Below are 12,246 nucleotides of genomic sequence, written 5' to 3' on the forward strand. Positions count from 1 at the left end.
ACAACTTCTGACAACGGGTGCGGGGGGCTAGCTAAAAGTGTAAACTTAAAATGCTAAAAGTTTCAACTTCTCGTCACCAGGGGTTATTAAAGATACCACAAAAGCCACCCCAACATTTGACGAATAGAGTTCAGCACCCGTGCGATTTAGTTTTCGATATTTCACGCAAGTTTTATACGCCAGAGTTACCAACTAGTCTCGGTGACGCGATAAAAGACCGAAACCAATGAAAGCGGACAGCAACACACGAGGAGCGGACACCGTCAGAACTATGCTGCCGCTCCTTGTGTATTGTGAGCTGTCAGGCGTTCCAGTTGTTCCACAAAGCACACGGATCAACATGATACTATGTACCGTCACACCTTGCTTGAACTCTGAGCTCACGCCACGCTTTTCTATCGCCACCATACGATGCTACTGCTACTGAATAATGCTGGTGGCGTCAGACGGGGCACTCTCGATCGCGATCGAGTCTGACCTGGATCGAATTTCGCTATCGTAATAGTCTCTCTTCCTGAAACAACGCAACGGAATCAATCGCGATAGGGAAATTCAATCCTGACCGGGATCGACAGTGCCCCGTGTGGCACCGGTATCAGACATGAACGCCGGCCGAGTCATCTCAACGGTTCCGCTCTACAATGGGCGCAACGTGTCACACGTTGCATGCATGACGAGACGTGCGATTCACTTCTTTCCACTGTTTTTTTTTTTCTTTTGCTGCCCACGCACCTCGGCGGCCCTGGAGGATGTGTTTCGTGCGCATCTTTATTTATCTCTCTCTTCTTTTTTTTTTTTGCAGTACCCGGCACGGCTACGTGAAACTCTTTCGTACTCGAGTGGTTTGCAATCACCCCTGGCTATTTGAAAATGTCGGCAAGCGCACAAACAGACGAGAGCTCAAATTACTCATGCGACATTGTTTCCACTCAACTCAGGCTGGTGTTGGGAAATTACGAGCGAGCGTTAACATTGGCTCAACAAAGAGGAACTGGAGCTCGAAGCCATATTAACCGCAGACATACCTGAAGCTGAAACAAACTAAGGCCTTTAACCAAACGCAACGTCGCGTCATTTCTCTAAATGTGACGCAAGGTGCCTTGAACATGACTCAACGGGCGGCGGGGTTGTTGAATGGAAGAAAGAAAAAGCATGTGGACCCTCACAGCACTGTCTAAAGGGTATTTCAAAGGTTGCAAAATGTGTCTCGTCATTTTTAATAACATGGCAACGGGAGCTGCTCGCGAGGGATCTCTTCAAGCGCGCGCTTGTGTCGCACGGCCATCAAGTGACGCCAGCGAATGCAGGTAATTTTCTCGTCGCCTGAGCAGCAAGAGAAGAAAGGGAGTCGTCTAAATTGGCCAACAGACGTCCAAGAAGAGCGTCAACATAAAAGAAAAGGCACCGATGGGAAACATCGCGACGTGCTCGTAACCCATCGCGGTGCGCTCGGTGGAGCGCCTCACCGGCGGTGCGCGCAGACGTCCGCTTCGAGTTCGTAATTACGGTCCCAGAGAGAGCAGAAGAAGAAAAAAGGAAACGCAAACAAATAAGCGGCGTAATAAGGCGTCGTGGCTCTTTAGCTTAATCGACGCGAGCGCCGGAGAGGGCAGTCCGGGGAAAAGTGGGCAGACGAGCCGGCCGAGCAGACGACCGGACACGAAGCGGCCGGCGGTGAGCACTGCACCGAGAAATTGAGCCGCCGCGTAGACTTTATAACCGGCAGAAAACACCGTCACGAACTGTTCATCTGCGAGGCGGCGATCGAGGCGCGGCTGCTAACCCAGAGCTGGCTCGACTGCTTTCATATTTAAACAGTCGCGGGAGGGTGTTACGAGCAGAAAGAATCTCACGAAGCAACTAGTGGCACCGGATCGCCGTGCAAATGCACGCCGCTAGTTGTTGATACGTTTCCCGCCACGAACGGAATTCACGTGCGCCCGGAACGACGCCGTGCGTGTGCGCGCGTCCCGCGAGGGGTCAGAGCACCCGAAGCCGACGCGCGGAGCTTCTCGGAGCCGGTTACTGACACAAACCGATAAGCGGTTGTCTCGGGCTGCCCGAGAGCTACAACAAGTCGGTGGCGGTTCGCCGAGGCCGCTGACAGCGCTTATCACTGTTGACAAACGCAGTGAACAGCCGGTGGAAACGCGTGCGTTTGTTGCCGCGAGCGCACGCACAGCGCTTATGGGACTCAGCGGAGGCAGACGACGCGGGCCTTGGGCGCGCGCAGGGAAGGCCGTGCTCGCTACTAGGCCTCGCCTCCCGTGCGGTAGCCTGCGGCAGTGTCTTCCGCTGTCGTCGCCGCTAACCCGAGTCGCGATCCGTCACTGATAGCGTCCAAAACAAACTCGAAAGGCGACTCTACACACCAACATGGCGGCCCCCAGGTACAGAACAAGCCTAAAAAAAAAGTTTTGGGCAACTCACCTGTTTTCTCTTTGATTTCGCAGAGGACGCTGAAGAGAGCGGGCTTCATTCGGTGGCAGTTGAGCGTGTGTTTCCTGGCAAAAGAAAAGGGCAGAAAGACAGCCCGTAAGCCGGACGCAGGCTTACGCTACATCGCCGATGTCGTCGGCCGGAGAGGTACTAAGCCTTTCCGAGCCGACGATTCCGGCGTTAGGGTTAGGGGGTACGGGGGCAGTCCGACGCGGCCCGCGCGCGCGGCACAACACGCGTTGCACGGATGTCCGCGCCATTGCCGGGCTGCCGCCGGCGCTCGTGGGCCAATGCCCGCGGCGTGATCACGAATTCCGTTGTTCTCCGAGCCACATAGGAGCAGGGAAAAATCGTAGACCCCGGAGGCAGGCTACGTACCTAGCTTGCGCTTCGTCCAAGCTCTGGTCGGTGATGTTCATGATCTGTTGGAGAATTTCCGAAATGTCGTGCTTCCTCGGCTCCTGGTCGGGTGCGGCCTGTTGGCCCGTCGGGTCGACACCGTGCGATTGCGGAGGCATTCCGTAACCATGCTGGGGCACGACATGGCCCGCCATGCTCACGATGGGATGTTGTGATACTGGGTGCATCATTCTTTGTTGCTCGTCCATCGCTCGGAAGCACCTTTTTCACGGGCGGCCCGGCTACAAACACCAGCGGTAGGCCTCACACGGCGTCAGCCACGGCTCCCGGAGCACCACCATCCATAAGTCCGCACTCACGCTACGCTAAACCAACTGTAATTGAGTGTTTTGATTGGAATACTTTTGACGGACAGCGAGCGGCTTCAGGGTGGGTTGAACGATAATGCCAGTCAAGCCACTTCGCCATAAAAGATGAGCGTATGCTGTGACGACAGCTACGTCATAAAAGGGAGTAACCAATGCGCGCGCGCGGCACTGGTCACGTGGGCGTCCGGGATGGGTGTCAATCACTTTCGAACCTTCCAACGAAGCTCCGCCCACTGCGTGATAAACGACAAGCGGAACTTCCGGTTTCTCCGCTTCTGCGCATGCGCCTTGGTTGTTTGAGCTCGCCGCGACATGCTCGGTTTTGTTCAAAACTAAAAGCAAGCTTATTTATAACTTATAACAATATACTAAAGCAGCTATATAAGAATAGTTGTTTTGCTATTTATTTATGAATAAATATATGCCGCGTTTTATGTTTTTTTGCTGCTTAGCTAAACAAAGTATCTACTACGTTGTTTATGACATGTTTTGCCGTTTATGTTAGTGTAGTTAGTTGTAGCCAAAATTTCAGTATCTTACTATAGTTTAGTTTTAATTTTTGCATATTATTTGTCCGTTCATCAGCATTTCTGCACACAACTTCTGAACTGGCAGATGGCAGCACTTGTAGGCCACAGTTTTCCGAAAAGTTGGAAAGGTTTGTTTTGAGCTTCGAATATCAGGTTTCTGCGAATTGTACTACTGCCTTGTAGTTGTTGACGCCAGTGTATGGAGCCAAATACTCAGTTCTTCGCCTTCTTCTCATATAGCAAATGTAAAACGCCCCATCTGCACAGTATCGGGAAGTCGCAATGTCCGGTCTCATTTATGTGATGGACTTGTCAGAGCAGCAATATTTTAACGCAGAATATCGGCTACTACCTGCTGTCTAGATCGTGTTCGGCTACGTTTATCCGACCCGAGCGTCCCTCGTCACTGCCTGTGTGGCTTGGTCAATTACCGTTTTCGGAAGGTACGCAAATTTTCCCGTTTTCCCGTGAGTGCCAGCGCTCTTCGCGTGATTGCCTTGGCGCTTGCTATAGTGTTTCGCGTTTCGTTTCTTGCCTTTAATAATGCGGCGCATAAATGTTCGCTAACGTTGTTGTCTGCAACTGCTGCGACACGGGAGGAGTTTTCGACCCGTTTTGTCTTATTCATATTGTGAATTTCAGGTTGGATCAATATGCCGGGGGCCGACCTCGTCCACCTACGTGTGAGTACTGCAGCCTGATCTCTGTACATTGTTCCGGGCGATCGCATACGGGTTTATCTTGACAAGAGGCGTTCTGAACGAGTGCACGCTGTCTGTTTCAAGCAAGCGATACGAGCGTGTGAGCAGATAGAGCGCAGTTATTGCTTTGTCCGCGTGCTTTCTTTCTTGCAGCAACGGCAAGTTCTTGTCATTTATATGGCAGAAGCTTGCCTGCTTGAGACGATTGCTAAATCTGCTGAACATGACGCTAAACGCTCCGATAGATAACCCTTCCTGACGTTATTGGCGAACGTTATAAAATATTGTGATGCAGTTTGATGAACTTGTTGCTGCACTAAGAATCCGCACGCTGTCAGCATCGTGCCTATTGGGACTGACTGTTAAAGTCGCATAGCATGGTATGAGCTGTGACTGCTGTGAGTATCATGGAAGCAGGTTGTCTTTTGATGGGAAAAGGCTGAATTGTTGTGCTGGTCAAACATTTCTTTTTTTCAGTACACACGGAAGCGTCTGAATACTGCAGTTATAGATTATCATAAGTCATACATTGTTTACATTTGACATCCTCACGCACACGAAAGTTCCACAGCAAGCCGAGCACATCGGGCCTCAGAGGCAGTACTTATAGTGCTTTGTGGGTTCTACTGACACATTTTGTTTCATGCTATTGCTGAGTAGGCCAGATGTAAGTTTATTATGCAAAATTAGTTATATAACTGCCAGAACAGGTTCTAAGATTTCTGTGCACCGCACACTCTGATCTAAATTGATCCATAAGCTAACTTTCTGTTTCATAAAAGTCCAACATATAAAAGTCTTTAAATTGTTCCAGGTTTCGGCTACTGAAGTCACTGAAATCATCTCTGAGCATTGATGCTGATAGAAAAGCGCTTCACTGTGCCTGCCTAGTTGATATAGTAGGTGTGCAATAGCTGCATCTTCCCTGCAATGAATTTGGTGTGCTACTATTACGCAGTTAAAAATGCAGTGTGTGCAATTAATTTTATTTCTGTTTATTGTGTTGTGGCAAGGGCCTAATGGCCGCTCAGCCGCACCAGCAGCAACGCACTGAACTCGATGGCACAATGATGAATGTAGCACAACTGTCCTTTATTCCAATGCACAAGGTTTACACAACTGTGATGAATGGAACACAACTGTCCTTTATTCGAATGCACAAGTTTTACAGGGCCGCTGTTAGCGAGAACTGGATCAAAGCAGCCAACGGCGGTGGTGCTGGTGACCACTCAATCGCAAAGGGACAATGATGATGATTCTCACCCAGCACACCTTTCTATTTTATTATCATTTTTTCTTTCCATGAGATAAAACTGCACCATGCCCAAGGTAGGTTGCTCTGGCAAGTATGGAACAGGTGAACATGCAATTGTGGCTGGGGCTTGGTATGGTCGAGACGGGTTTGTTGTTTTCCTCGTGTGAGAATGGCACTTTTCACATGCCAAAGGCGTTTGATTTACACACTATTAAAATGTAGACATTTCTGAAAATTTAAGCTGTCAACCCAAAAGTTACACTATGGAGCCTCGATTTTTTGAAACCCCAACAAATAATTATGTTACCATTTAATGCGACCAGTTCAAAACACATGTTGAGGGCCACAAGTTTCAGATGCAAAAAAGGAGATTCGTCATGTCGCTGAAACTTGATGTACTGGTCTTGTGGTACCAGACAGCACCGACGCATATGCATACACTATGACCGTGTTGCCGAAAGCCGGGTCCATTCAGCACTTGATGGGACAAGACGGGAGAGCATTTTCAAGCAAAGGGCACAATCAGAAGGCCCAGCTTGGCAGCTTTCAGTGATGTGGTCACTGCATGACCTTCAGCCATAGCACCGGGCTGACAGGCACACTCGTTGAGTCAATTGTGTAAACGCCACTTCTGCTTTCACTATGTAAATAGCCTCCTTTTTCATGTCTCAACCCGTGCAGCAATAGGCACATGTTTTGAATGGGTCTTGTAAAAGGTACTGTAGTCAATTATTTGTGACGCTCTTGAGGAATTGATGCTTTTTATCATAATATGGAGGGTTGATCCTGAAATAAGGTTCCCATCAATTTTAGAAATAGACAACATTGTTTGTTCTCAGAAAAATTTACATAGTTGGAAAGGTGAAACTTTGCTCTGTTTTCCTACATAATCACCATCTTTTTCTATGTATCTTTGTAGACGGTGCTCCAATTTCTGTATCCCGATGTCGTAGAAATCCGCCGCCAACCCGTTGAGGAAGCGTTTCACCTCTTCTTTGACTTCATCGTCACTCTGGAAGCGTTGGCCACTCAAATGTTCCTTTAACTTGAGGAACAAGTGATAATCGCAAGGCGCGAGGTCTGGACTGTACAGTGGGTGGGGCACTGCAGTCCACCCAAAGTTTGTCAAAAGTTCCTATGTTTGACGGGAGACATGAGGTTGGGCGTTGTCGTGAAGCAGTGTTACACTGGCTGCCAGTTGTCCTCACCGGCAGTTCTGGATAGCTCACCTGAGTTTTCTTAGTGTTGCACAATAACTGTCTGAATTAATTGTTGTCCCACGTTCCATGAAATTGATCAGCAGTATGCCCTTACGATCCCAAAATACACTGGCCATGACTTTGCCAGCAGAAGGAGTTTGTTTGAACTTCTTTGCGACTGGTGACTCTGGGTGATGCCACTGTTTGGATTTTTGTTTCCTTTCGGGAGTGAAATGAAACACCAACGTTTCGTCTCCTGTAACAGTGGTGTCCAACAATCCTCCCTTATCTTCTTGACACTTTTAAAGAAACTGGCAAGCACAGTAAAGGCGTTTCTCCTTGTGGTCTGATGTCAATAGCCGGGCTACCCATCGAGCACAACACTTGCAATACCCCAATTTTTCAGTCAGAGCTCTTTCCACTGTACCATAAGAACTCCCAGGAATCTGAGCAAGTTCACGGATGGTGATTCTCCTGTTTTGAAGCACTTCGCATTGGACCATCTCGATAACCGCCTCCGAAACTGACTGTCTTCCACTCCGTTCTTCATCATGGACTTCCTTCCGATCGGCACTAAACTCCCTGCACCACTTTCAGACGTGTTGAGCAGACATAGGCTTGTCGCCGTACACCTCTGTCAGCTGATGATAAATATCCGTGGGTGGAGTCCCTTTGTCGTGCAAAAAGCTAATCATGGAATGAATCTCGCTCTTGGCGGGATCAGGCATGGGAACCTCCATGTCAGATGGCTGCTGAGCCAAGAATGAACGGCACAGCAAAGCATGGCCGGGGGCAAGCGAGAGTGGGGGAACAGCCCCACGGAGCAGTGTTGCCGGATTTCGCCTCGTACCTTCCCGCGTGGCTGGAGCTCTTTGGAAACCTTATTTATAGATCAACCCTCGTATCATGATGTTTTTTATCACTCGACTGCTGCCTAAAAATTGGTGCTCAATATCTTTGTGCAAGTATTCCTTCAATTTTGTATTGGCTGTAGTTTGGACGACCTAGCTTGTTTATGAAAAAGGTACTTACAGCACGGAAGCTTGAAAGCTGGGCTAAGACATTTCTTTGTCCATTTTTTTTTGCCTTGCCAGAATCGACCACTGGGTTCAATGTATGTCAACCGAATAGAATCAGAAGAAAAGAAGTAGGTACTAGCTTCCTTCCCAGGCATCTAACCGTATCCTAATCATTACAGTAGCCACACATGGTAGTCTTCGTTAGTTTGTGTAGTGTTTGATAAATGCAACATTTGATTCTGTAGAGGCCCAGTGAGAAGGTACGTGCAATACACCACTCACAAGGGCAAACCTGGTGTCACTTCAGCATTCCAGCTCGCTATGGCAGACCAGAGTGTCATTATGAATTCATTCCAATGGCAATTCGTGGGGCAATAAACACCTGAAGTGTTTGTCAGAATTTTTAAAAAAATTTTGCTAATGTTGCGGTTTTGTAATGACGAAAACATCTTACTTGGGCTTGTGAAGTAGGAAGTTGGCTTCGATGTAACCAAGTTATCATGCTTATCAATTGAAACAAGCAAGCAGCATCTGGGATGTAATCTATGTAGCTGCATGCAAACAGGGTGCTCCCAAATGAAGGAAGGCACTGTTCACCATTGCAAGGAACACTACTGCTCTCCTTTAGAGCACAGTATCGTTAACCTCCTGCACGTGTGGCTGGCATTGGCAATGCAATGAACGCAGTTTGCAGCTGTTCCTGACCACATTACTGCAAGGAATGACACTGCACTGCCAAAAACGGGATACCTAACTTTCAGCTCTGTACCCATAGGATTGCACTTATATGATCCCTAAATGGGGAAGCAACATTCGAGTAAATGCTGCTAGTAAATACTGATATGTACTAGCTCTGTAACAGGAGCAGCTTGGTACCAAGCTTACCCTGAAATATCATCATCCATTCTTAAAGGGACACTAAAGCAAAACAGTAAATCAGTTGAGACAAATAATAATGTGTTCTTTGAAAACACTGTCTATAATTTCGAAATAATAGCGTGATTATGAGAAGAGAAAATGAAGGTCAAAGTTTCAGTTTTTGAATTTTGTGTTGAATCCCCAATGCTGGTACATCACTGTGACATCATAAATTTCAAAGTATTTTTTCATATTGGGCCGTGTTGGCTAGGCAGAAGTTCCCGAAAATCACCATGTTCAATTGTTAGCTCTTTTAGAATGCAATGTAGTCAATCTTTACCTCTAAATAATTAACTAAGCCGTACAAGGCGCTGCAATATGCATGGCGTCACAGCGAGCTGGTGCTGGAACTTAAAGGAAGCGTCGCCATGCGTCTTTTATTACATTTCCTCTGGCTTACCAAGCATATTTTTGTGGAAAGAGTGATATTTTTGATATTGTAGAAGAGTAGTTTACTGATACAGAAGAAGTAATTTTTCTCATTAGTGTCTCTTTAAAGCATCCCAGTACTATGGGAACTCTATGTACAGCAGAGAATCGCACGATTTGGCCATTTATCAGCCCACTGTATTCCATGGTGCAAAATCACACGAGAATGTCGTATACAGGCGAGCCAGCCATGGGTGTGCAAAGTGAATGTTTGTGGGAAACGCAAATTGCTTTTAAAACAAAGCATTCTTTGCCTGCCCTTCCTGTGTTTGGCAAATCGTCTGGCTATCTCGTCAGGTAAACTTGCGAGGGGGTTTAACACGAGCTGCCACTTAGTAAAAAAAAATTCGGCAGATTTTGGGATTTGAAGCAGGATCCCCAGGCTAATTATACCTATGCTCTACCCACTAGGCCACAGGTGTATTCATGGCATGAGCGAACAACCTTAACAGTGTCCTTCTTTCGTGCATGCAAGCTAGCTGTTTGGCACGCTGGGCGTGTGTGTCACGTCGCATAGCGACTGTTCCTAAAAATGAGAGTTTGCCTATTTCGCCTTTCTTTCAGTTGTGGTAGCTAGCTCTGAGACAGTGTGACATTTCATTGCCTTCTGAACTGCGATGTGAAGAAATGTTGATAAAGTGCATACTTGTTCGTAAACACGAAGCCGAGCAGCATTGATACACAGTAATGATGCAGTAGCAGAATCAGACTGTGTTGTTCATGTGTGCAGACAGGTACTTAGAAAAGCATCTTGTGTAGTATGAGTTCGGTTTGGTGTATAGGCTTCCGTTGGCCATGGGCGAGGAGTTTTTCTTACTCACTGTAAAGAGTGCGTGGGATCTGATCTATCTCCCTCTTTTTATGTATAGAACAGAGTTCATAATTGGCAAAAACGTCAAGGCAACATTTGTAGTTGTGTTCTTGCTTATTCTTGCAACAGTTACATCATGGCTGTGCGTTTCAATGCCTATCTATAGAGTTTTTCTTAGCACCATTTTAATAAATTGAACTGGGCAATTGATTTACTTCTACCTTCAGATTGTTGTCAACTACCGCAGTGTCTCAGTAACCTTGGCATGTATCTGCTAAGGACAAGGCTGCTGGTTCAATTTTTGGCTGCTGCAGCTGCATTCTGATGGAGGCAGCATGCAAAAGTACTTGTGTACCTCGATTTGTGTGCACTATCTGATAAAAATTAATCCAGGGCCTTCCACTACAGTGTCTCTACAGCTTGCATGGTGCTTTGGGATGTTGCATCTCGTTAATCAGATCACTACAGGTGTAAATTCTAAACTCATGCATATGACGAGGGTTTGCGATGTTGTCGGAGATGAGCCAACATAGCCAGAAGTTTGTAGATGGTTGTGAAGGTTGGGTAGAAGTGGCAGGGTTTACGAAGTTTTGAAACGTTGTTGGCTATCACTTGTCTATACTGTGGTAAGTATTGTGGACAGGCCACGGGTACATTTTTTTTTTATTTTACATGCATGCAGCATACACAGATAGTTGATTGCCACAACCTTCCCATTGCATACTTGCATAACTTTCCTTATGCCTTTGTGTTTCTCATTCATAACTTGATGTGATAAGTTGTCTGTCAGGTGGCAAGCAGGTGTGCTGAGAGATGTCACAGTGTGTGCCATGCTTGGTGCCCTGCCCAAAGCACCAAGTGCGCACCGAGCATCTGGTTACAGTTATTGCTTAACTGGGAAGTTGGGCTGTTTGGTTACTATCTGTTTTACTGACTTGCACAAGGTGGAGGAGTTACATGTACACACTCACAGGTGCCATTGTGTGTCTGTGCTTCTTTGTCCTGCTCTGTCAAATAAAGCTACAGTAGTGAAGACCAAAGTTGGACTTGGTAGGCATTGCAAATGTTGCTATTGCCTTTTGGTGTATTCCACTCCCCAGCATTGACAGCTACTTTACTGTCTCATCTGTAGAGGAAGCAAGGTGATATTCGAGTTGTAGACATGCCTATGGCATTTGATTGACTGCTGACATGAAATTGTCTCAGCTTTTTCTCACCTTAAAGGATAGCAGTAAACCCACTAAATAAGGTATCAAGCAGTAGCGCTCACCAAATGCCGCTATGCACAGATGCTAAAGGTCAGTGCTCTGAGTCGACAATGCAGAAAGATTACAAGAATAAAGTTGGGCAGCGCGTGCTTGCGGCGCAAGCATGGCACGCGCTAGTCCGTTCTGAGAGCCTGCTACGCTTGTCCTCTGATTCTGCCGCTCCGTTGCAACCCCTCGGTTTCTGACAAAGCTTCAATTCCTCGAGAGTGCATCAAATTACGGCTGCTTCATATTATAATGTGACCAATTTGAAATGCGTTCCCAGTGCAACACGGCTTTAAACTTGAAGTAGGACTCTTCATTTCATCACAGAAATTGTAGGTGATGGTCACGTGTTATCACAAACTGCTGACACGAGGGTCAGTCATTCTGGTATGGTGGTTGCAAGTCACAACAGGACCTTGCGGCCGCCGAAAGCTGGGCATGCTGCCACACCGGCCATTCTTCTCTCTTTTACTCTGCGCATTACATTTGACATGGGATAAGCTTAGTTCTCTGCTGTCACCTTACTGTATTGATGTCACTGTGCTGTCGCACAGTAATGCCCCCTCTCACCTCCTTCCCTCTGCTATCCCGTCCAGTGCTCAGTACACTTGGCTTTCAGGGACACAGTCATGGTGCAGCCTGAGACCGCTGCATGGGCTGTTTGACAGGCATAACAGTGTCTTGTTGCACCACACAACTACCATTTTTGATTTCCATGGCGTGAGGAGTCATGCTTCAAGCCCAAAACTACCCTGCACTTGCCACACATTTCAAATTGGACACATTATGAAGTATGATGTAATTGATATTTGTTGTTGGGGCATGCTCGGGTAATGGATTGATTTCACTGAGTGCTTGTGCAGCGGCCCTACGACACCATGATGCCAGTAGTCATTGCCATTTTTCTGCCATATTGAGTTCACTGCAGCATTGAGGGAAATGCCAAGGAGAATGTCATTGGGGA

The 12,246-nt window shown here is 47.1% G+C and overlaps 2 protein-coding genes across 8 annotated transcripts in view; one reads left to right on the plus strand and one right to left on the minus strand.

Annotated features, from left to right (window-relative positions):
• exd (PBX homeobox extradenticle) overlaps positions 1-3,251 on the minus strand; it is a 419,516-nt gene extending 416,265 nt beyond the window's left edge. For all 5 annotated transcript variants that reach the window (XR_012826753.1, XR_012826754.1, XM_075685881.1 and 2 more), the window contains exons 1-2: positions 2,818-3,251; positions 2,431-2,504 (exon numbers count right to left, since the gene is read on the minus strand). Coding sequence is in view for 3 of the 5 variants with exons in the window: in XM_075685881.1 (XP_075541996.1) it covers positions 2,431-2,504; positions 2,818-3,047 (304 nt within the window). In the remaining 2 variants the exon portion in view is untranslated. The remainder of the gene's footprint in view (positions 1-2,430; positions 2,505-2,817) is intronic.
• A 519-nt stretch (positions 3,252-3,770) lies between these two features.
• The window catches only part of Sin1 (SAPK-interacting protein 1), a 136,707-nt gene continuing 128,231 nt past the window's right edge, over positions 3,771-12,246 (plus strand). For 2 of the 3 annotated variants that reach the window (XM_075685907.1, XM_075685900.1), the window contains exons 1-2: positions 3,782-4,140; positions 4,340-4,380. The gene's annotated coding sequence lies outside the window, so the exon portion shown is untranslated. Of the gene's footprint in view, positions 4,141-4,339; positions 4,381-12,246 lie in introns of all 3 variants that reach the window. The other variant, XM_075685914.1, reaches the window with a different exon arrangement.

Source organism: Dermacentor variabilis, chromosome 1 (assembly GCF_050947875.1).
Source record: "Dermacentor variabilis isolate Ectoservices chromosome 1, ASM5094787v1, whole genome shotgun sequence".
NCBI lineage: Eukaryota > Metazoa > Arthropoda > Arachnida > Ixodida > Ixodidae > Dermacentor > Dermacentor variabilis.